The sequence below is a fragment of the Ahaetulla prasina genome, chromosome 3 (assembly GCF_028640845.1).
Source record: "Ahaetulla prasina isolate Xishuangbanna chromosome 3, ASM2864084v1, whole genome shotgun sequence".
NCBI classification, from domain to species: domain Eukaryota; kingdom Metazoa; phylum Chordata; class Lepidosauria; order Squamata; family Colubridae; genus Ahaetulla; species Ahaetulla prasina.
In genome coordinates this window covers 126,556,596-126,582,643 of record NC_080541.1, presented here as the reverse complement: position 1 = coordinate 126,582,643, position 26,048 = coordinate 126,556,596, and the positions used below count along the sequence as shown (strand labels likewise).

The window sequence follows — 26,048 nt, the reverse complement described above, 5'->3', positions numbered from 1 at the left end:
CTTTTAGTTTCTTTTGCTAGCCCTCTGCCAGCGAATCCAAGGGGATAAGTGCACTCCCCAGGCCCCATTTTCAGTTGGGACGGCCTCCTGCAACCCTCTGCCAGTGAAAATGGAGTGGGGGAGGGACACATACCATGGACTGGCAGTGGTCTGTGGCATGCCAGAAACTGGGACATGCAAACAAGCGAAGCCCCATCTGCGGAATGCAGGCAGCACAGGAAAACCACACCCCTGCCAGTCCGTGGAAAAACCTCTCTCCACAGAACTGGTCCCGGGTGCCTAAAAGGTTGGAGGTTACTGCCTTAAAGTACCTCTGACAGGTGACCATCCAGGTTCTGTTCAAAGAAGTCCATTGTAGGAGAACTCTACTTCATAAAGTAGCCTGCTCTGCTGATTGATAGCTCATACAGTCAGGAAATTCCTCTTTATGTTTGGCCTGGCATTGGATCTGTTCTGCCCCCTGGGTCAATAAAAAATAAGCCAACCCATCCTTTTCAAGTATTTGAAAACCCTACTATATGTTCCTTTCACTTGTCTTTCCTATAGTCTAATCCAGGGGTAGTCAATCTTTTTATACCTACCGCCCAATTTTGTATCTCTGTTAGTAGTAACATTTTCTAACCATCCACCAGTTCGGGGGGAGATGCGCGAGCTATTCTGGGATGAGTCTCTTGTTTGCGGTCACACTATAGCGCCATTTAGTTTCACTTACGTAACGTGAACTAAACTTATGTGCGGGTGATACAAATAGTATATTTTCAAAAATTTAAATTGTCACAGGGAATCTCATGAAAACCTCATGAAAATTTTTAAATAATGCTATGAAAATTTTTTAAAAAGTCAATTAAATTAAAAAAAAGGAAAGTGCTTCAGTATCGGATGAAACCCCTACTGCCCACCATGAAAGCTGGAATGCCCACTAGTGGGCGGTAGGGACCAGGTTGACTACCACTGGTCTAATCATTTAACTATCCCTCAAAGGATCAGGTTTCCACATCATTCACCACTTCAATAACTATCTCTGAACTTGTTCTAAAATTTGAGTACTACAAATGGATCTAACCAGGGCAGAGTAAAATGGAACAATTACTTCCCATCTACCTCAAAAGGGTAATCAAAAGCAATACTTCAATTGGACACATTACAGTCACTTGGGAAACAAACTTTATTCAATCAATAGCATTTAGGGAAACAATTAGCAGTAGTTAGCAATCAGTCATCAGCAGGCAATCAGCTGCATGAAACAATCATGCAGCTTTGTTTGTTTTTTGTTTTCCTCTGTTCTGTCAGCATTTAACGTATTTCCATATTAACAGAAGCAGAAATACATTTGATATTAGCTTTGAAAGTGCACCTACTCGATCAACTCAAGCTCAGACAATAATAGTATTTCTAGGCAGAGGACTCCTACTTGTAACTATAAAAAGGCACCATGAAGCCCTTGCATATTTTTCTCACTGGTGAAATTTTGGCAGCAAGAAAATTAATGGTAGTTATAGAAAGAACAGCAAGTATAAATGATTGGTGGGCAATTATTCATTAAAGCACTATCTGGAAGCACATTATAATTAAGATATAAAGAAAGAATATGATTGGATTTTGAAGTTCCTTGTTTTCTATAAGACCAAAAACTAATGGATTACCAGTATAATAGAAAGAATTTTAAAAGGCAGTCCTCATTTAGAAACAAAGGGCTGAACAATTTCTCATGAAGAATATCTTGCCCATCTTCTAATGCAACAGGCAAGATGTTCAACACATTTTAAGATATATTTTCAGGGGTATGAAATCTTAATCCCAATTGCTGTCATAATCCAAGGAAAACCTTATGCTAAACATACAATGGTCAGGATGTATTTGAAGCATAATCATTATTTGTAAAGAGCTTTCATTTTTTCCTATTTGATCAGCAAAAGGGAATATCTACTAATAATAGCATGGGTTAAAAAATATAACAAGTTAGGTTTTTTTTGACATTGAGTGTTGTTTTAAATTTAAGATCTTATTACCTTTTAAAGACTTGCACAAAATGATAGTATCTGCTACTGTTTCATCCATTTATTTGAACTATAACTCCCATAATCAATTGGGATAGGTTTGGTAGCTTGGAAGCGTTATTCAGGATATTATCAGATGGAAAGGAATTTCTTTCCATGATGTGTAGTCTCCTTTATCACTCCTGACCCTAGTAAACCGCTAATGGTTAGAATGCCTGCTTTACTAATTTTCACATCAAAACAGTGTCATCCAAGGCTAGTATAACAATCCTCCCCTTTTCTTGCAATATTATAATATACTTTGAGGCGAATACTTATTTCATAGGCTGCCTATGATTAAAAAGCGTCGTAGTAAACAAAAACATAAGGCTCAACACATCATGTTGAGAATAAGTTCCATTTCATGATTTGAGATGAAATCCCAGGTTATTTCTTTTTTAAATAATACTTTGTTGTTCAGCCTTCTAAGCAAGGAGTGTATAGTTAACTTTATTCCTTTTTTTGGTTACTCTTTCATTATTTAAAAAAATGGTGCTTGTTTTTCTCTAAAAAAAAAAAGCTAGAAAACACTTGTTAATTACAATTCCTAATTCCAATTGGACATGTTCCTATTTCAAGTTTTCAACAGTATGCAAATTTCAAGAATAAATGTAAAAGACTTCTAGAGTTTGGGTTCTATAAATGCAGAGCTTTGAACACTACATTATTGTTCATATTACTTCAAGATATGAAAGCAATAAGAAATAAATCAGTTGTTTAAATTGTGCCATGCTCTCTAAGATTGCAGAAGAATTTCAGGAGATAAGACTTCTTTTGTTGGAAACAAGATCCTCCTATTTCAAAGTTAGTCTCTTTCCTCTGGAAAACTTCACAGCATTGGCAGACTAGAAGCAGGTATCATCTTCCACACAAACAAGGCCAGATCATTTTGGATAAGAAGTAGCCCAGACCAAATTCATGAAACCTCATGAAAATGATGCAATCCTCAAGTATTTCAAACACTACATTTCAAGTTACCTGTTTATCAAATTATATGGATATTTTAAGACCACCGTGAGGTTTAAACTGAACCAGAAAGACAGTTATTCAGGCTTTCCAGTTTGGTTTTTACTTTAGCAATGAAGTCGTCAGAGACAGGTGAAAGTGGAAGTCGTGGTGGGCCCATCGGGATCCCGGAAATGAATGTCATGACTGCTTTGATTTGTGGAACACCATAGCCTGCCCAAAGTGCAAAAATAATTCAGTTAACATACTGTAGCATATCAACTGATGATGTGTTAATGTAATACAGATAATCCTCGACTTACGACTGCAGTTAGGACTGGAATTTCCATGCCTAAGCAATGCAGTCATAAAACGCAACCACAATGCTTAGCAATGGCAATCCTTGCAACTCTGCTTGCTTTCGTTATCCAAATCATACAGTTGTTAGGCAAGGCAACTTCCCACAGGCTTCTCATGACCAAAGTCAGGGGGAAGTTGGCAGAAAGCTGCAAGTCGCCGGCCAGCGAACAGGCAAGTTGCTTCTGCCAGAAGGGGGAGTGTTGCAATGATAGGTCAGTGCAGGTTGGGGAGGGCATGTGAAGGGGAGCATGAGAGGTATTGCAAGGGTAAGAGAGGGTGCATGAAAGGTGCAGTCTGGGTTGGGGAGGGTACATGAGGGTGTGCGGGCTGTGCAAGAGAAGAGCTGCAGTGAAGATTCAGGGAGGTTGTGGGGGAGTGGCTAGCATGATTTAGGTATAGAGAAACAAGAAGAAGGTGCACGGTGGGAGATACCCTAGTGACCTGTGACCTTCCCTGCCTTTGTAGGGCAGTTAACAAAAAAGGTTGCAGATAGCGATCACAACCAGTCATAAGTTGCAACGTAAGTAACTGATCATAATCACGTGACTGTGTGGGTACTGGGATAGCCAGAACTCTGGTTGTAACCCACCATTCATTCAGCGCGGATGTTAAGTTTGAGTGGTCACTGAATGAATGGTTGTAGATCAAGGAGAACCTGTACTAAAATGAGAAAGATAGGGATTCAGAGTCAAAGTATAAGAGATGTTTCAAATCTAGGATGGGTACAATCATTGTATCTGTCAGTGGCTCCTAAAGAAGGCACACTTTTTTCTGGGCTAGAGTTAAGGAAGTGGGGACAGATGTAGCTTTGTCTTTACTGCCTCCTCAATTCCTGGAAGTGAATGGCTACTATGTGATCCTAACAAAACATATGCTTTCTTTAAGGATCAGTTGACAGTTGTACCTGCTTCAGATTGCAATAACTACACAATCCTTAAAAACACAGTAGGAAAAGGAGAATAAACAGAAAACAAGAAATCTAGAACTACAGTGGTTCTTGGTTAATGACCACTCATTCAGTGACTGATTAAACTTATGACAGTACTGAATGAATAGTACTTACAACAATTCCTCGACGTTTCAGCCATCACAACCTGCCCTTCCACCCACCCACCCAGCAGTCACGTGATCCTGATCTGGACATACAGCAAGCAGCCCAGATTTCTAACCTTTACAATGCCCCACAGTCATGTGATTGCGATTCATGAACTTTCCTGTCAGCTTACCTCAAGCAAAATCAGTGGGGAAGCCAGCAGAAAATCAAAAGATGAGGTCACATGAGGTCCTTGCTTAATAATAGCGATTTGCTTTACAACAGTAATTGGGGACTGCTGGAATTGTTGCTAAGCAGCACTATTATGTGATATTGCACTTTAAGATCACATTGCTTAACAATGGAGTTGCCAGGCCCAATTACCATTAGGCGAGGGCTACCAGTAGAAGAAAATATGAAGGGCAATTCGTAAAAGAAATGAATGAAACATGCTTGAATAGAATTCTACAGAACAACTTCTGGGAGATGGAAACTATTTAGGGAAAAGTGAGAAGCATTCAGTCAATGTTAGCCAGCTGTTTAGCAAATGGGTTAAATTACTGAAGTACTCACCTAGTGAAATGAGATAGCCTAAGAACGCCTGAATACGAAACTAAGAGAAACAAAGTATTATTATTATTCATCTAATGCAGTCAGTATTATATTCAAATCCAATAGACAGCTGTGGGTCTGTCCCAATTGTCTCAATGGAAACAACCAGGAAAAGGTTTCTGAAACAACTATTGTAATAGCTAAAGGTTACCGGTACTTACATATATTCTTTTGTAACAAGGCAGTTGGACTGAGTAGTTCCTATATAAATTCTTCACACAATGTATACTGAAGTCTATAGTTGTCAACTTGAAGTTGTCAAAATTACTTTAAAATAATTCATGGAGAATAAGGTGTTAATGGGGAGAGAGCACAAGAGGAAAATACTGTATCTCTCTTGTCTTTGTTGGCCACTATTAATAATAAGAATATTAAGAACAATTCTGGGATTCAAAAGACCTATATAGGCTTTATCTGATTCATTACACAGAACTGTTGTTATATTCCAGATTCTCTTTTATGAGACTAATTACCTGATTCTATTTTAATCTGATTTTAGGTACAGTTTTGAAATGGACACTGATTGGATCACATCTAGAAGACCTTATCAACAGCAAATATGACTGTTAATTCTGGAATTTTCAGTTGCTTTTGAGGCTGTTAGTAATAAAAGCCTTGTGGGGAGGATAATCGGCATATAATCATTATATTGCACTTTAGTTCCTCTTTGGACATGTTATTTCAGAAAGTAATAGCACAGGATTAATGAGCTACATGAGCATATTAAGCAAGGTATCATTACACAGATGACATTCCAATTTTTTAAATATTCACTTCAGGCAAAATTATCCAAGATAATCCAAGATATATTGGATCCTAGAGGACTAATGGGGCCGAAGGAATTACATTCTATTATGCCATTTCACACTAATTTCTATAAATGAGAAAGGGGGGACATTTTAGAGCATTTTTATTTTCAGAGCCAGACCTCTTATGGATCACAACCTGATATGTTCCCATCAGCAATCATTTAATTTAAGAAATTGTTTAAGAATGCTTGAAGTCTATTGTCTTGTCACTTTCTATCTCTTTCTATTACCGTAATTCATCCAAACACTGTTCCACTCTCTTCTAATCTGTATAATATTTCTGAATTAATTCCACGCTTTCAATTTCATAATACTTTCATAGGACTGTAATACATGATATGGTTTAATTTTTAATTTAGTTTAATTTATTAAATTTACATGATGCCCAACTCCCAGTGGTAATTATATAGCAAACAACAAGCAACTTGCAATTGGCTTTAGTCAGATGTACACGCCGGGATCTAATTATGTGATCTGTTAAATTTACTATTTGGGTAGGAGATCAATGGGAAATCCCAGGTTCTAAGCTAGAGTGAAAAGTAACAACAATAACATAAATCTAGAAGGCAGTAATGGCAAACCGCTTCCATATTGGTAAACAAAACTAACATAAATGGGTCCATGTAATTCATCAGAGGTTGAGTTTGACCTTAAGACTTACTTTTCAGTCAGAAACAACATACCTCATATTTTTGTGCTGTATACAAATCTCCAGAGGCAAAAGCTTCCAGCATTAAGTTATGTAACCAGCCCAGGTAGTTATATGTACTATTAAAAAAAGAGATAAAAGTAAATTAAAACATTCAAGACTTGTCTACACAAGCAGGCAGTCACTGGTTAACAACAGTATTTGGGACCAAAATTTCCATTGCTAAATGTGGTCATAAAATGCAACATGACCTGACTGCACTGCTTAGTGACCACAATCCCAGGAAAAGGTTGACATTGACATTGTTAACCAAATCCCATTGACTATTAGGTGAGGATATACCCTGATTCAAGCCATTTTTCCATCTTGGTCATTTACAGCCCCAAGCTCTGGTTAGGTAAGGGCCTGCCTCTTCTGCCAACTCTTGCTGCCCACTTACCTGCTTTGACCCCCTGGCAGTCCTGACTGCTGCACCACGCATGACTGGTGGGGCTTCTTTCATGCTTTTTTTTTTTTTAACACTGGTGCAGCCTTTGCTTCTCTTGCACTGTGCCCAGGGCCTCCTTTTGTGCCCTACCCAGGCCTTTCACAAAAGAAGCCATGCGTATGAAGGAAAGTTGGGTTCTCCTTTTGTCTTCTTTCACATGTCAAGCTTCTTTCATAAAGGAAGACCCTGACTAGATTGTGAATGGAAGCCCTGGCTGGCCTGTGAAGGATCAGGATATTTACGGGACCGTCTACTGCCATCTTCTATCTCCCAGCGACCGGTGCGTTCTCACAGAGAGGGACTCCTTAGGTGCCGTCAGCCAAACAATGTCGACTGGCGGCCCCCAGGGGGAGGGCCTTCTCTGTGGGGGCTCCTACCCTGTGGAACGAACTTCCCCCTGGACTTCGTCAACTATCCGACCTTCAGACCTTTCGCCGCGAACTTAAAACCTATTTATTCCGTCTAGCTGGACTGGCTTGATTTTAAAATTTTTAATTTACTTTTATGGGTTTTAAATTTTTGTAAATTTTTATAGGGTGTTATTGTATTTTAAATTTTTGGCCAATTGAATAAGTTTTTTAAGGGGTGTTCTTAATATTATATGTATTGTTTCTCTTTGTATTTTTATTCTGGCTGTGCACCGCCCTGAGTCCTTCAGGAGAAGGGAAAATTAAAATATTATTATTATTATTATTATTATTATTATTATTATTATTATTATTATTATTATTATTATTATTATTATTATTAGAAAAACCACAACCGTACTTGCATGAAAGAAGGCCGTGGCCAGCACAATAATGGTGCGTAGTGCAGCAGGAGGTGAAGCAGGATCAGGCCATGGGGACAGCTGGTGGCAGTGGGTAGGCAGTCAGTCAAAAGACGGTCCCATGGGCCCAAATTTTGTTCATGTGTCTGTAGGGGTACTGCAATGATTGGAACTTGAAGGATTGGTAGAAAGTCCTTTCATTTGGCACTGTCAAAACTTCAAATGGTTACTGAATGAATGGACATTAAGCAAGAACTATCTGCAATTGCAATTAGAGCAAAGCAAACAGTGTAGCAGTATTCTGTGCAGAAGCTGGATGTGCAACTATATAGAGGATATCAAATTTCAGGAACGATCAAAAGTCTAAGTTTTCATGGAATTGTTATTAGAAAATGTGGAATCCTTTGCTTAGCACCCTTTCATACAAGCAAAAGTATGTCTCTTCAAGCTTCCTTTTTAAAAACAATATTCCTTCCAACCCACCCACCCCCAATCAATTTTAATGGCACATTGTTCCATTCACATTGGAGTTTGGGAAAGCATTTCCCCCCAAATTTTAAAATTGTGTATACATGCATATTCCAGAATGAAACAGTCCAACAATCAAGAAAAGAAGAAAATTAGCTGGTTCATAAGTACTTGGGGTGGAGAGAGAGGACAGCCTTTTTACTTATTGTTTTTGTATTTAAAACATTAAAGCTGGCTTCACACATAGGGAAGCAGATATAAACAGGAAGAAACAGGTTTTTCAGCTAGGACAGGTCAAAGATTCACTCACCATTCATCCCTAATAGCCTAGTTATTTATCCAATGGACTCCTGTGACATTTGTGCAGTTATACAAAAGGAACAAAGATATTCACATTTCAATTACAACTTAAATGATCCAATTCAAACTACAGAAGAGATGAGCAATGAGTTCTCCATGCGTGTTTTAACTCAAAATCTAATATAGAATGGCTCAAATATTGTTTTTTCTTACGTAGAAGGGACTAATTCTGATTGTAAAAAATATCTAAAATTACCAGCGTGGTTAAGTACTATGCAGTTATGCAATTCCACCTAAATCACATTTTTGCCCCCGTCATTCTGTATATAAGAACTGAATGTATACAAATGGAAACATTCAAGAAACAGGAGATTGGCTCTTGAGTGCTTCAAACCATGCCTGAACAGCTTAGACTTCAAAAGTTAATATTTAGACACTGTTCAAAAGTATATCTAACTTTATGCTAGTTCTCACAATTATACATATGTCTCAATGATAAGTACGGTAATAATTCACATGCCATTATTAATTACACCAATGCAATATTATTCACCATCAGTTGTATTAATTGGCCCTTAAATGAATCAGAATTGCAATGAGGCTTGGGGTTTGTCTAATAGGGCTCAGAAGGATTTTTCTTAATATTTAATTCTTAAGGGCTAAACAATTCTGAGAATACAGTTGCCAAGATGTCAAGATCCTTTTAGTTAATGTCTCAAAAGATCTGGGGAAAAAATGCTGGCTGATAATTAGAATAAAGTTGGCTAGGAAGTTTAGTTACAGTTCAAGCACACCTTAATATGCATTCATTTGGGAAAGACTGTTCTACAGAAGGGAATGGGACATCTTGGCCAACTTGCCATGGCCAACTCACCACAAGACAATTTAAAAATTCCATTTAATTATTTAAAATAAATAAAAAAATATTTTAATGTTCGCCATTCACATTTCATTCTGTCCCTCCTTTTGCATCCTTTCTTTAACGATTCTGTTGCACCATTTCTTTGATATTAGTGTAACTCTTGTTCCGCAGTGAGTTGGATTCAGTATGTTGCCTGTGGCGACCCTCTGTAGAAGATACAGCACCCGATTCATAAAGGCCCTTCACTCATGTACAAAAGATAACTTACCTTCCGACTGCCCCATTTGCTCCTGTCACCAGTGCACTCAGCAGTTGCTACTTAGTAAGAAAGAAAAATGGTAGGTTTTATTTACACATCATTACAGCCAACAGAAGTGTTCCAGTAAAACCAGTTGTAACTGACATACTTCTACACCATTCAATAATAATATAATCATGTTGTTTTTGACATACAAAGGTCCTCTGGCAAGATGGCAATTATTTCCCATCCCGGTCTATTTCCCTGGAAAGCCCATCCAGCTATTCATTCCCTCCTGTTGATTTTCCATTCTCTCTCGGGATTGTTCTACTAAACAGATTTCAGCTTTTAAAATCCAAACCAGTCAAAGACAAGGGCTCTCGCCAGGTAGAGCATTAAAATATATCATATTTTGCTCAAGGAAAGCACTAGGAATATTCAGCATTCAGAATACAACTCTATTTCGTTGTATTCTGAGAGGAAGCCACCTTGTGTCCACTATAATTAACAACGTTCTCTATAAAACCCTTACCTCATCCACACCATACATAAACACAAAATTGTCTTCTTCACTTTTTTGCAGGCATTGCCTCAAATCCAGGAGGTCTCTGTCACTGAACTTCACCCCTTTAAAGGTGGGAATCTTCTCTTTCATACTAGTTAGTAATTCTTCAGCACAAACTGTACAAAAAGAGATTTGCAGTAAACCAAGAGTTCAAGTCTGATCAAGTAAGAGTCATTATTACCATTGCATCGTTGCAATAATAAACTAAAAATAAACTTAATTATCACACATCTATACTGTGTTGCAATTCTACTCAACAAAGCCAAGAGTAGTTATTAAAAATGGGAAGTTTTTCCCAGACTAGCTTTTTGTAACATGGCATCTTCCAGATATTTATTTAAAACCACTCCCAATTAAGATATTTGGGCCTGACTCGACTACAGGTAGTCCTCGATTTATGACCATAATTGAGTCCAAAAATTCTGCTGTTAAGTGAGACATTTGTTAAGTGAGTTTTGTTGCATTTTATGACCTTTCTTGCCACAGTTGAGTCTCTGCAGTTGTTAGGTGAGTAACATGGTTGTTAAGTGAATCTGGCTTCCCCATTGATTTTGCTCATGAGCACATGACCCTGGGATGCTGCAACGGTCATAAATATGAGTCAGTTGCCAAGCGTCTGAATTTTGATCATATGATTATGGGGATGCCACAACGGTCATAAGTGTGAAAAACGATCTTAAGCCCCTTTTTTCAGTGCCTTTGTAACTTTGAACAGTCATTAAATAAACTGTTGTAAGTTGAGGACTACCTGTACTATATTATTTTGAAGTGTCTTATTCTCTGTCTTTACCAATAAACCAATTCTAGTGTGTTCAAGAAAGTTTGTTTGGAAGAAAACAAGCATAGAGTAGCAGCCTTAAAGGAAGATTACTTAGACATGATTTAAAAATTCAAGATGGTGAAAATGAATTACGGAAATTTAAAACGTAAACTGAATAAATAAAACAGAACTGCGTATAACCAAAGTTATTTTGAAATAAACTGGATTTCTGCATTTGTAGCACTTACATTTAATGCCAGTGATTGGAGGAATGTGATAATAATAGAATGGGATATTAGGAGCTTCAGATGCAACATCCCGGAAGAAGGCAACCAATTCATCTAAAGTAGGACAAGGGAAGCAATGTGGAACATAGAATAATTGTAAATATGCAGCTGAAAATGGGGAAAGCAAAAGGAAAAGCATTACTTGGGGCTTTCATTTAGGACAGTGTTCTTCAACTTTATACATTTTGGTTATTTTATCATCATGCAGGCAGAAGTGCCAATGGCTATGCTGGAAAAGATTGATGGAACCTCACTCCAGCCCTTTCGAAGGGCACTGGGTTGTCAAAACTGAAGATTTTAGCTGTTGAATTCATATTAATTACTTTAAACAGTGGTTTCTTGATTAACCAAAAAAAAAAAAAGTATGAACATATGTTCACTTTTTTTCTTCTTTGCATTTTCCCGCAAGTGCAGGGTCTGCTTTTTTCAGATCAAATGTTGATCCATTAGTTGTGACAAGAATTGACTGACCAGCTTGACGCTTGAGTCTCATGTTATGGGCTGAGAGACTGAATGACTGGTCCAAAGTCATGCAGCCAACTTTCATGCTAAGGTCTAGAACTCACAGTCTCTTGGCTTCTGGCCTGTTACCTTAACCATTAGACCTGGCATGTCCAACCTGCGGCCCACAAGCCCCATGAGGTTCTGGACATCTAATAATGCAACCCCACAAGATCATAAATTTTTAACATTATTGTATGATTTTATATTATAAAACTAAAGGCAGTAGTCCTCTACTGAAAACCACAAATGAGTCCAAAATTTCTGTTGCTAAGGGAGACAGTTATTAAGTGAGTTTCTCCCCGTTTTACAACCTTTTTGCCACAGTTGTTAGGTGAATCTCTGCAGCTAAGTTAGTAACATGGTTGTTAAGTGAATTTGGGTTCCCCATTGACTTTGTCAGAAGGTTGCAAAAGGTGATCACATGATCCTGGGACTCTGCAACAGTCATAAATATGAACCAGTTGCCAAGTGTCTGAATTTTGATATGGTGATCATAGGAATGCTGTAACAGTCATCAGTGTGAAAAATGGCCATAAGCCACTTTTTTTCAGTGTCACTGTAACTTTGAACAGTCACTAAACGAATGGTTGTAAGTTGAGAACGATCTGTATATTATATATTTTATACGTAGCCCAAGATAATTCCTCTTTGCTCAATGTGGCCCAGGCAAGTCAAAAGATTGGACACCCATCAATTAAACTAAATGTGTCTTCACTGCTTGTAAATATTCAGGCATGTGTCTAGGATGAATAAGAACAGAAAAAGTTTCAGCTTTTCCTTGAATGTTCATACCTTGGCAGGCTCTTTAGTAGATGCCTGAAACAAAAAGTAATTCTTTCCAAGCAAGATTCTCATAGAATCTTCTTTAGCCAGTTTTAAATGAAAGGGACAGAATTATAAAAGCTGGAGTTTTCTGTGTAAATCACTCTAATTTGCAGAAACCCAGCATGCTCATCTTGCCTTTTGTCATCAAGGAAGCAACAAGGATTTCAAAAATCTGTTTCTTCTTTTCTGTAAACCTCATCTGGCTGCTGAGATTTCACAAGATATGGGCTGTTCATATATGGTCTGCATGCAATGCTATATTCATCTTTTTTCTATACTCTCACCAAAAAACACACAGCTCTGCCTGTGTGCATTTTGAGGAACCTGGAGGCAAAATTATAGGTTGGAAACAGCAGTCAGCTAAAGAGCTGGTTTTGCAAAAACTGCTACCATTTCCGATATTTTATCACAGCTGTGAGCAGCTTATGAACTCCCCAAAAAAGCTTTCTCTGCAGAGCTTGGAGCTTCCTTTGAATAATGGTGTAGTTTTGAATTCAAAATATTTGCAGAATCTTTAATATGAGCCCAAAATTCTAACCAAAAGATTGCCCATCTTTTCATTGATTTACACATTTATGCATTTATGAAACCTGGCTGACAAGTGGGGAAAACAATTTGATGCAATGCAGTGATCTATTCACCTTTATTCACCTGTTTGAAGAAAAAAGGGGAAATGACCGATATGCCATCCGCTCCTATCTGGGCTGCATGCTTGGCCTGGAAATGAAGAAAGGAAATGAACTGAAGAGAGATATTTATATGGCACTATTGTTAAATAAATAATGCTGAAAATGAGAAATGCTAAACAATTAGTATGACAACAGGACCTGCTGATTTCAGACTGTATAAGCTCCCCAGTGGCTTAACAGCCACCAGAAGAAATAATTTAGGAAGAACCCAACCTGATTTATGAGGCAGTTAAAAATGGTAGGGGCGTATTGTACCTTTAAACTTGCAAAATTTTGTTAATGAAGCCTTAAGCAGAACTAGTTCATCTAATCATGTTTCCTATCTGGCTTTACCTGGAAAGGCCAACAACTATGGAGATAATGAAATTGGCTCCCTTTTTGATCTCTCAGACCCTATTTTGGAATAATGCCTCCTGTTTGGATAAGTTTTCTCCTTGCTGTCAGTATTCTGCTGTGCAAAAATCAACGCACGGACAAAGAGAAAAGTGCATAAACAGACACACTCACCAGATCCTTGGATTCAGGTAAGCTCAGTGATCCAACATGAATTATTACATGATCCAGTCTGCAGGGAAAGGAATTTTTAAAAATCATCAAGGTATGGGGGTGATGATAATTAAACTGATGATTACTTATTTCGCAATACTATCTTGCTTTATGTGTTATATCACCCTGCTGTTTATCACTGATAAGCTCACATTTTAGCAATCTTATGTAGGAAGAGTTGGAGGAGGAGGAAGAGCTATGTTCCCTTAAATGAAATGCAACTATCCCTTAGCCCCATTGTTGCAGCCACTGCTGAAGAGGAGATGCATTTAAATGGATGTATCAAGCCTCTGGACATGCCTGTTTTATTAAAAAAACAAACAAACACCATGTCCACAGCTTTGGCCAATACTTGGCTTCACTCTCTATAGTCATCTCATTGCATCAAGTCTGAATTTCAAAATTTGGACGAAGTGTAGGTGATCCTCAACTTACAACCACAATTGAGCCCAAAATTTCAAGCAAGACAGTTAAGTGAGTGGTGCCCCACTGTACAAACTTTTTTGACACTGTTGTTAAGTGCATCGCTGCAATTGTTACTTAACAGTTGTTAAACAAATATGGCTTTTCCTATTGACTTTGCTTGTTGGAAGCCAGCTGGGAAGGTTACAAATGGTGATCACATGACCTTGGGACAGTGCAACTGCTATAATGCATGCCAATTGCCAAAGGTTTGAATTTATGGGGGTGCTACAATGGTCATAAGTATGAAAAATGATCATAAGTCACTTTTTCAATGCTGTTGTAACTTCAGTCACTAAATAAATGGCTGTAAGTTGAGGACTACTTGTAGAATAGAATAGAATAGAATAGAATAGAATAGAATAGAATAGAATAGAATAGAATAGAATAGAATTTATTGGCCAAGTGTGATTGGACACACAAGGAATTTGTCTTGGTGCATATGCTCTCAGTGTACATAAAAGAAAAGATACATTCATCAAGGTACAACATTTACAACATGTACAAAATACAAGATGTATTTTACACATCTCCAAAAAGGGAGTAATTTCAATCATATAATCTTATATGCAGGTGTCCAGAACCATTTATCTGAAACTACATATTAAGTGAAAAAGTCAAACCTCTAATTATTTTGTATCTGTTAAGAGTTGAGAGCTTTTCCTTGAAAAGGCATTTTTACTACTAACTTCAAAACTTCAGAATCTTTTTCTGCCAGCTCATGATCATTTTGTTGAGGGCCGTATGCTGACATTGTAAACCGCTTAGAGAGCATCATGAAGTGTTATATAAGTCTAAGTGCTAGGGCCATTTTCATTGCCAGCAATTTGTGGATTTTCCCTATTAGTATCTAACCATTGTAAGGACATGGGTTGGTATCTCTTGTTCTTTCTAACCTGTTCCTATGATGTTGCCTTCACCTTATCCCCAATGCATAACTGCAGTAACTTAAAATTACTCCTATCAGTTATTGTTCAGGGTGTCAATTATTTTGTCATTCCAGCTGATGTTGGCCTCCACACTGGAGAGAGGTTTGCAGGTATAACGAGTGGAGAATTTTCTTTCCCTCTGTCTAGTCTGCCTATCCCACCTGGCTCAAGGTTGACTCAGCCTTCCATCCTTCCAAGGTCAGTAAAACGAGGACCCAAATTGTTGGGGGCAATATGCTGGCTCTGTTATCTGCTTAGAGAGGGCTGTAAAGCACTGTGAAGTGGTATGTAAGTCTAAAGGTCTAAGCCATGGGTGTCAAACTGGTGTCCCCTGGGCTGGATGCTTCACACGCAGGCCACGCCCACCCCAACTCCACAAAAGAAAAGTGTCGCAATATGTCACGTGACGGCAACACTAACTGCTATTGTTTCTCCTGACCAGGCAGTGAAAACTGATAACTGAAAAAGATAGTTCTAACAGATGGCTAAACCTGTGCATTTACCCATCTTCTGATAACAAAGCAGGTATAACTAATTCAATGTATCCAATCTGGTATGTTCCAGATCTGTTGAACTTAATTGACAGTTGCTTAGCGAACCATCAGGAATTATAAACAGTGAAGTCCAGCAGCTTTGAAATGAATCAGGTTGAGAAAAACTGTCACAGTAATCACTTCCTATTTTTCCTCTTTGTTCAACAACAGGAAGAAGCAGAGAATTTGCAAGTAAGAATTAACTTATTATGCAGTATTCTGTAGGGAAAAAAAATCTCACTCACTGGCATTTAACACTTCCACCCACCCCCAAAGCAACAGCGGCAATCGGGGAATGCAGATTTCACAATCGAGTGTTTTCACTTAGTTAGGCAACAATTTCACAGAAAACACTGCAATCTTTGCCAAAAAATTACTTACTTATCTTTGCCTTGAGTAACCCATTCCTCTGCCAGCTGTTTTCTCTCCTGAATGCTTAGGGATAGACCTTCTCCTGTTGTTCCATTCACTATTGTTAAAATATATACATTTGACATATAAAAAGAGTAGAATATAAAGTGTTTAACAAAGAAAGTTAAAAGAAGAGTTACATTTCATTCCTTCCAAGGCATCTAATGTGGTTGTAAATATCAAAACCTAATGGTGGCATCTTCCCTAGAGTTTACTCGGCCACATCCCTCAAAAGGTAGCAGGTTAAAAAACTTTTATTTGGGAACATTCACAACAGACATATTTGGAAATAAAAATACAGCAAAATTATTCAGAACTGTTTGTTATGCAAACCAGCAGGAACAATTAAAACTAAACCAAGTAGAAAATTTAAAATGGAAAAATCAAGCAAGGATGACAGGCATTTTCTTAATATTGAGAAAACTAAATATTTTTTCAGTTCAGTACATCTGCAACTTACATGCATTTATTTCTAATTTCTGATGGTTTTACTATTTACTCCCAAGTTTCGTTGGTTGTGCAGGAAGCCTTTCTCACTAACGTCCATCAAATGTGTCAGATACTTGAGTTCCCAGCCACATCTCAGAATGAAGGGTCCTTGGTGTGCTCTGAGCTTGCTTGTTTTCTTGCAGACCCTAACTAGGTAATATCATCAGTGCTATCATAGTTAAGGAGTGCTGTTTGCTGTCAGTTTATATTCTGTTGTCTTGCCTGTCTGTGTTGGTCTTAGGGATTCTTTGGTTGGGTTGTTTGCTGGTGGCTCTTCGGCAGTTTCTTGATTGGGGTATTGCTTACTTCATTGTTGGGTTGGAGGGATGCCAAAACAGTTGCTTCGAATCAGCTAAGCATTATTTGCAAAACCTTGGAAGATCAGCTCTTCCAAATTTCATTCCCATTTACTCTCCTGCTTGCTCTGGTTGCGAGCTCCCAAGTGCCTATTTCTTTTTAAGGAATGCTGCTAAACTAAGGCAGTTGAGAGCTTTTAAGTCCTAGTTTTCTTGGACACATAATCCCAAACTTATCTTATTTAGTAATTAATTTACTTACCTTAGTTAGTACACCACTAGTTTAATTAGCCACGTACACCAAGAGAGGGACAAAGTGGAATCAAATGGACTGAATTTGTATTGTTTGGTCATATGCTGGATAAGTTACCATTCATATTATCTCTTCTTGGTTATCCATATTTGATACTGTATCTATTTCTGAACAAGAAGCTGTTCTTTTTATTCAAAAGAAAAATTTCCTTGGAATACATGTGATAATCTATGTCTTACCAAATACATTCTTGACACCTTGCTGATTTATTAGGTAATCCACATACCGGCGAATCAGAGAGAGATTGATGTCTCTAAAAAGAAAAAGAAAAAAAAAAGGAATATAACAGAGTAGATGGAGCTAGTTACAAAAATATTTTACAAGTAGCATCTTACAAACTAAAGTTCTTAAAGAGATGGAGCTTCAGGTTTCCCTCCCCCCCCACCTCTTCTGTCATTGGCACAAAATAGAGATTAAGATTGAATAAGCAGCTTCTACTACATTCCCCGAAGTACATTTTATGAAGGGGAAAAAATAATTTATAAAAGCAAGCAGAAAGTGGTTCAAAACAGAATCTGTTAAAGAGTTGAATTTTGATTTGACTTTCAAGATTTTGCTTTGGAACAAATTTTAGCACACACAGAAAGGCATTTCCATTATCACCTTTCCTATTAAAATCCAGGTAGGATCAATGAAGAACAAAAGGTCTCAAATATTCCCAGCTAGAGACAGATTTTGTCCCAGAAATATGAAAGTAATCAAAGGCATTGCCCCCTGTGCTATATATTCTCATTTCAAATTTACTACTTTTGCTCAAAACTATTCTTCACATAAACAAAGCTGACATCACATTATTTTCAATAGCCTGAGGACGTCAAGCTAATTTTGGGTGTCTTTACCCTTGCACAGTATCAGCAGCAGCCTCATAGTTCACTAACTGCTCTTAAGTTTACCAAACAAGAGTTATTGAGTGATCTACATCCTTAACAGTTATGGATAAAGTTGAATAAAGTTTCTGACAGGTGTATTTGTTATAGAGAGAATTGATGTACTACCAAGTCAATGCCAACTTTCAGCAACCACATAGAATTTCTCCAGGATAATCAATACCTAACCTGGCCCTTCGAGTTTTCCAATGGTGTGTACCCATTGCTATTGTAATCATGTCTGCTGCTGATCATTCTCCTCTGTTTCATTCCACCTTTCTCAGTACTGTGGACTTTGCATGGGAGCTGGATGTGCCTACAATGTCTCCAAAATATTAACAAAAGACGGCTTACAATATCAGGCACAAGTTTGTTACAGCATTTTCTTTTATAAATTGACTAGTGCCAAATGATACTGGTAGTATTTTTTCTAAAAACTCTTGGTTTATTCTATATTGCAGTGGCCGTGACTCTGCATTGGGACCTTCTGCATCTGATGAGAGAATCTATATAGACTAAAAACCAAAAAACTACTTCAAACACACCTGAGGATTTGAAAATCAGCTCTATTGATAAGTGTCACACACAGAGATACATATACATGCACAATGTAAGCCCCTATAATCCTTTCCAAAGTACAGGATGCAGGAAGGATAAAAGCAAAGTGCAGAGAAAAAATGGATTTTAGCAAATGTAGAAAACAGGAAAGGAAAATTGCAAAGTATACATTCCACTTGTGTAGTTAAATAAAGGTATTTCAGGCAATACAGGCATGTTAAATACTTCCAAGAACCAAAAGAACAAATATGATCAGACTCAAGGCTCTAGTTAATTATTGCTATCTGGAAGGCCATTGCCCTTATATTTGAAGATGTTTGAATATGGTACGTTTAAATTAATTTCTGAGCCCACCAAACTGATCTAATATTGCTTTTAACATCTATAAAATATTTACCCATCCTCAGTCATTGGGGTAATGGTGGCCGCAACCAGCCCCTGTAGTTTCTTCTGGAGTGCCATGAAACAAGCCGAGTCAGATATAGAAGAAATGCCTGGAATAAGTAACAAAACAAAAATTAGTACCAAACAGTGAGTGATTTCTATTAATAATGAAACTTTACAGCAAAGTTCAGGACCAAAAATATGTCAACATCTTCCAAGAACATTGCTTACTATTTCTGGTATAGGGCTCTGGCCACAAATCCTATAGAAACATTAGACTCAATCAGCTTTGTGGAGTTTCATCAACAACATATAACAAAGAATGCAATAAGTTGAGGCCATCAACAATATGTTGAGGCCAGGGGTAAGATCTCCTTACCTTCTTTACTGGTTCGGAAGTGCATGTGCCACGCGTGTGCATTCGCTTCGCTCACATGCGTGTGTCAAATGCATGTGCATACCTGTGCATGCAGGTGGGTGGAGCTTGGCTCCGCAATCGCTACCGGATTGCCAAACTACAGGCCACAATCGCTACTGGATTGCGCAATCCAGTCCAATCTGGGAGCATTTCATCCCTGATTGAGGCTATACGTTGACTAGATCTGACTGGCCCTGAGTGACCGGAGCCAGAAAAATATTCTTGGAGCAGTGGAAGATATTCAAGAGGAGTGGTGCAGTGGCCTAGAGGTAGAGCTCTTAACTCACAATCAGGAGGCTGCGAGTTCGATCCTAGGTAGAGGCAGATATTCTCTTTCTGGGCACACTGAGAATATATCTACTGAACAAAACTCCACATTGGCGACAGAAAGGGCATCCAGCCATTGAAACACTCTGCTAGCTCCATTCAGTTGCCCAGACTCCACCCCGCAAGGGATTATGGGGTTGTTAAATGAAGATGAATGAAAGATATTCAAGACTCTTACTACTGATGAACAGATGTTTTAGTATGGACCCGTTTTGTTTAGATTTGGAAAACAGGTTTATTTATTCTGGGCTGTTCCGGAGACCCATCAATTCAACTTAGATCACATTTTTTTCTTTCACTGACTAGCATTGGAATTAATAATAATTTTAAAAACCCATAAATTTCAGGAATATTAACTTCATTAAGAGAATATGAAATCTGCTAAATTTTGGTGCAACAGGTCGATGAATTTTGTTAGGTGTTGTTACATTTTAATTTGTCCTAATCCAAAACACATCCTATGCTTTTTCTCCATCTTACAAAGCAAGATTTAACATAACATAACATAACATAACATAACATAACATAACATAACATAACATAACATAACATAACATAACATAACATAACATAACATAACATAACATAACATAACATCAGAGTTGGAAGGGACCTTGGAGGCCTTCTAGTCCAACCCCCTGCCCAGGCAGGAAACCCTACACCATCTCAGTCAGATGGTTATCCAACATTTTCTTAAAAATTTCCAGTGTTGGAGCATTCACAACTTCTGAAGGCAAGTCGTTCCACTTATTAATTGTTCTAACTGTCAGGAAATTTCTCCTTAGTTCTAAGTTGCTTCTTTCTTTGATCAGTTTCCACCCATTGCTTCTTGTTCTACCCTCAGGTGCTTTGGAGAACAGCCCGACTCCCTCTTCTTTGTGGCAGCCCCTGAGATATTGGAACACAGCTATCATGTCTCCCTAGTCCTCCTTCTTCTTAAACTAGACATACCCAGTTCCTGCAACCGTTCTTCATATGTTTTATCCTCCAGTCCCCTAATCATCTTTGTTGCTCTTCTCTGCACTCTTTCTAGAGTCTCAACATCTTTTTTACATCGTGGCGACCAAAACTGGATGCAATATTCCAAGTGTGGCCTTACCAAGGCATTATAAAGTGGTACTAACACTTCACGTGATCTTGATTCTATCCCTCTGTTTATGCAGCCCAGAACTGTGTTGGCTTTTTTAACAGCTGCTGCACACTGCTGGCTCATATCTAAATGGTTATCCACTAGGACTCCAAGATCCCTCTCACAGGTACTACTATTGAGCAAGGTACCACATATACGGTACTGGTGCATTTTGTTTTTTTGGCCTAAATGTAGAACCTTACTTTTTTCACTGTTGAATTTCATTTTGTTAGATAGCGCCCAATGTTCAAGTCTGTCAAGTCTGTTCTTTCTCGCTCTCATATCACATGAAGAGCATTGAGAGTTTTCTTTTGGGCATTTACCCAATATTACTATCAGATTTGGAATTTGTCTTCCATGGACTCATTGCATAATTTACTTCGGTTAATACTATACAGCTATTATATTTTTGTAAAGGAGTACAAGAATTATATGTTCCTGTTAATTGTAGAGAACAAAGGTAATTCAAAATGTAATATCTTACTTTGTTTTCAGACAGAGTAGAATCATTGCTTTCTATCTACAGATTTAACCTAATTTAATTAGGCTTTTCTCAGAACACCTAACAGGCAGCAACATATGATAGGTGGAACTTCTGGCACAGCTTTATCTCATACAAATAAAGAATTTTCTAAGACTCATTGCTATTTCCAGTGTTTTGTACGTTTCATCCAAATGAAGGCATTGGACTATTAAAGTTTCACAAGGGCACAAATACACCCAATTTCCTTGGCAGAAGCCAAACTTCTTCATTTTATGCAAAAACAGAAAAAAGTTCCTAAATTTCTCTTAAATTCATGTGAAAAACTACTTTCAGACCACTGCTACCTTCCCTGAACACAAAGCCAATGCTTTTGCACACACTCAGCCTCATGTGCTTTTTGTAAAGGGCATCCAAAACAGATGAGCCGCTATTTAACCTTAGAGTTTAAATTATTATTTCAAATTATTATTTACATTATTACTAATTTTTAAATAATTTAAAAACAAAATTTTAATTTATTTAATTTAAATAGTGATTTAAATTCTTTAAATAATATATTTAAAATAAATTTATTTAAATAATTATTATAATTGTCTCAGTACTGAACAGAAGTCGGAAGTCACTACTATATAGCTGTTCGATGTATTTTTTTCTTGTCACCTTTAACTTGTCCCGATTTCCTTTTATGTTAGTTTGTATTTTAACGTTTAATTTTGAAGTTTAACAAAGCTATTTAAAAAGAAAAATATCAGCTACAGCACAGATGTTTAGCCAGTCACTAGCTTCGCTTGCTCAGTCTTGAGTTTTCATGATTTTTTTTCTTGTTTTTGTCTTGTTTTGCGGGTGTTTTGAGATCCTTTTTTCACCCAAAAGAGGGCTTCATCCTCATACTCTTCGACTTCCAATCCAAATTAAGCCAATGCTTCCCAAAGATGCAATACACAATAAACTTACCACTCCGCTATTTGGGATCAATGCTGCCCAACGCCGGTTTCAAAATTACAGTAAGCAGAAGTAATATCTCCTCCCCCAGCCCTTCTCTCTGTTTTTTTCCCCCACCCCTCTCTTTTCCTCCTCCTACTTTTCGGAAATACTGAGCATGCCCGGAAGCGATACTTAAGTCCTCAGCGTTGAAATTAACTCTTCACAGTATCCGAGACTGGAAGGTTGTCCGCTGAGAAGTGTCAAAAACGTGGAAGTGTCAAAAGGGATTCATAGCGGAGAGAAATTCAAACGTTTATATCCTACAGAAACTGCGAAGGGCTTTGTGGGTGAAAAGGAAGTTGTCCCCGTCTTTTGTTTTTTTAAGCTATAGTTATTTTTAAGATCTGTAGCCCCGCGTTTGGAAAGAGCACGCCTAAAGTATAAACCTCTGCAGTATATACCCAACAGTTCCATCAAATCCAGAAAAAAAAATGCCTTCAGATAGACCGATGTAGGATTATACATTTATGTAGGACTATTACATTACACTCGTTCCTGTCTTTGGCACTTTAGTGTGGTAAATGTACTTCTTCCCTTCTATTTTTTCTTTACCACAATCCAGAAGAAATTTAGTCTGATGCTAAACCAGGCATTAATTGCATTAACCTTTTATAGTTGTGGTCAGAACTAGAATATGGCATCTTTAGTTTACACATTTTTTGTTGATGCAACTAGGTTTTAAAGATTTGTTTGTGCCGTAGCAAAATGATACCAACTGTCTGATGGACTTTGTGCATACTTCTTAAAAAAGCTTTCCACTGCAATTGCAGAACCTCTAAGCATAATTTTTTGAAAAATCTTTCAGTACCAGCTCCTTGCCCTACCAATGGTCACAAGTCACTGTCATCCCTATCTTCAAAAAGGGAGACCCTAGTCTAGCTGAAAATTAAAGACCAGTCTCTTTATGTTGCGTCACCTGCAAAGTCATGGAATCAATCATTAACCAATCTATTACCCTCCACCTAGAGACAAACAACCTACTGTCTAACAAACAATTTGGTTTCAGAAAAAAATTATCCTGTAATCTACAACTACTACATTGCAAAAACATATAGACTACACATCTTGATTAGGGCAAAGCAATAGATGCAATTTAAATAGACTTCTATAAAGCTTTTGATTCAGTGGTACACGACAAATTACTTCTAAAACTAAAATCCTATGGCATTTCTGGACTCCTACATGGATGGATAGCTGCCTTCCTGTCAAACAGACAAGTGGTCAAAATAGGAAGTGCTCTATCAAATCCTTAATAGTGATGTTCTCCAAGGCAATGTTTTAGGTCCAACACTCTTTATACTTTACATAAATATTAAAAGCAACTGTGTTCTCTTTACTGATGATGTTAAACTATTCAACACCACCCACAATGCAGCTACCCTTCAAAAAGACCTAGTCAGATTGGTCTAACAAGTGGCAACTTCAAATCTCAACAAACAAATGCTCTGTCTTGCACATTGGCAAAAAAATATATATCAAAACATAAAATACAAATTAGATGGACATGACCTTGTAGATGACCCTCACTCTGTCAAGGACCTTGGAGTACTCATTTCTAAAGAGCTAAGTGCCAAAGCCCACTGTAACAACATTGCCAAAAAGGCATTAAGAGTTGTTAACCTAATCTTGCATAGCTTCTTCTCTGGTAATATTGTACTACTAACTAGAGAATACAAAAAAAAAAATTGCTAGACCAATTCTCAAATACAGCTCATCTGTTTGAACCCGTACTGCATATCGGATATAAATACAGTTGAGAGAGTCCAGAGATATTTTACAAGAAGAGTCCTCCATTCCTCTACCCGTAATAAAATACCTTATGCCACCAGACTTCAAATTTTGAGCTTAGACAATTTAGAACTACGCTGACTTCAGTCTGACCTAAGTGTAGTACATAAAATTATCTGCCACAATGTTCTACCTGTCAATGACTAATTCAGCTTCAACTACAACAATACATGAGCAAATAATAGATACAAACTCAAGGTAAACTGTTCCAAACTCGATTGAAGAAAATATGACTTCAGTAACAGAGTGGTCAATGCCTGGAATGCATTACCTGACTCTTGATTTCTTCCCCAAACCTCCAAAGCTTTAACCTTAAACTGTCTATTGTTGACCTCACCCCATTCTTAAGAGGTCTGTAAGGGGCGTGCATAAGTGCACCAGCGTGCCTACCCTCCCTGTCCTAATATTCCTTTTTACTTTTATTCTTTTCATGTATTCAAATTGTGTTTATACTTTTACCTGTTATCTTATATATGATTGACAAATAAATAAATAAATAAATAAGAAAATAAAATAAATATAGGGTCTCCTGCTTGAGCAGGGGATTGGACTAGAATACATGACCTACAAGGTCCCTTTCAACTCTGTTATTCTATTTTAAAAGAAAGAAAACTATAATGTTGGCTCTGGTGGAGAGAGCAATCATAGCAGGATGGGGAAATGACAGTAGAATGAGGAAATAGAAGCCAGCCTATAGAAATGCTTTATGTAATTCTGGTGGCAGATCACATGCTTTATACTTCTGAAATGCTGGCTGGAATTGCAATTAAAAAAAATACTCATGTTAACTACAAATTTTAAAAAACTATCCCAAACCACCAAGTTTAAGGGTAATAATGTTTATTAGACCAGCCAAGTATTTATTGGAGTTAATTCAGTATCTGGCTGAACTTATCCAGTATCAAAAGGTAACAGGCTCCTGATTTGTAATTGGATGGATGGGAACCCACTGGGGAATTTCAGTGAAGATGAAAAAATACGATGGGAGAAGTCAATTGGAAACCCCTTCTGTACCATTACAAAATTAAATTGTAGGGATGTGTCTTAATATTTATCAGAGGTCAAGCTTGACTCAAGGGTGTCTGTATATTTTTAAAATTTTCTTACAGCTATTTACCAATTACAGGTTTTCTGGGTCTCAAACTCTTCAGATCAATTGGCTAAATGCTGGGGGTGGGAGTATAATTGGAACAACTGTGACTATAATCATTTTTTAAATGGAAAGCTTAAAATGTGTTCTTTTCCTTCAGTTTCAGAATGTCAGATTGCAGTTTGCCATCACTCCCCACCAGGAAATCTGCATATCTGGAGGGTCCTTCTGTCACTCTAAGAAAACTACTTGGTACAGAAATGGTTTATCATCAGCCATTTCCCACGGCCACCTTCTTGTTTATTTCTCACTTTATTTTAAAAAGTATGGGCCATGCAGTGGTGAAATCCAAATTTTTTTTTACTACCAGTTCTATGGGTGTGGCTTGGTGGGAGTGGTGTGGCTTGCTGGGAGTGGCAGGGGAAGGATACTGCAAAATCTCCATTCCCACCTCACTCCAGGGGAAAGATACTGCAAAATCCCCATTCCCTCCCTGTTCCTTGGGGAAGGATATTGCAAAATCTCCATTTCCACCCCACTTTAGGGCAAGCCAGAGGTGGCATTTGCCAGTTCTCCAAACCACTCAAAATTTCTGCTACTGGTTCTCCGAATTACTCAAAATTTCTGCTACCGGTTCTCCGAATTACTCAAAATGTCCACTACTGGTTCTCCAGAACCTGTCAGAACCTGCTGGATTTCACCCTTGGGGCCATGCCATTTAGTCAGAAAAAAAATGTATGGTTAACAAAGGAAGCCATACATTTATAAAGATTGCTTGTTCAATAAGCATTAGGAAGAATCTGAAGTTATAATTTTTTTCTGACTAAATGGCATGGCCCATAC

At 37.7% G+C, this 26,048-nt stretch overlaps 1 protein-coding gene across 2 annotated transcripts; it reads right to left on the bottom strand.

Moving 5' to 3' along the window:
* Nucleotides 1-1,146: 1,146 nt before the first annotated feature.
* On the bottom strand, nucleotides 1,147-22,375 carry NPL (N-acetylneuraminate pyruvate lyase). Of its 2 annotated transcripts, XM_058178263.1 has the most exons (12): nucleotides 22,298-22,375; nucleotides 18,999-19,095; nucleotides 17,357-17,430; nucleotides 16,050-16,137; nucleotides 13,706-13,763; nucleotides 13,151-13,226; nucleotides 11,142-11,234; nucleotides 10,101-10,249; nucleotides 9,599-9,645; nucleotides 6,479-6,563; nucleotides 4,948-4,987; nucleotides 1,147-3,215 (listed from the first exon to the last, which is right to left on the bottom strand). In XM_058178263.1, exons 2-12 carry the CDS (start codon nucleotides 19,061-19,063, stop codon nucleotides 3,058-3,060), a joined length of 933 nt encoding a protein of 310 aa, XP_058034246.1. In that variant the 5' UTR covers nucleotides 19,064-19,095; nucleotides 22,298-22,375; the 3' UTR covers nucleotides 1,147-3,057. The 2 variants fall into 2 exon arrangements, with proteins under 2 accessions (XP_058034246.1, XP_058034247.1); XM_058178264.1 differs by lacking the exons at nucleotides 1,147-3,215; nucleotides 4,948-4,987 and having other exon boundaries at nucleotides 9,599-9,648.
* Nucleotides 22,376-26,048: the final 3,673 nt, after the last annotated feature.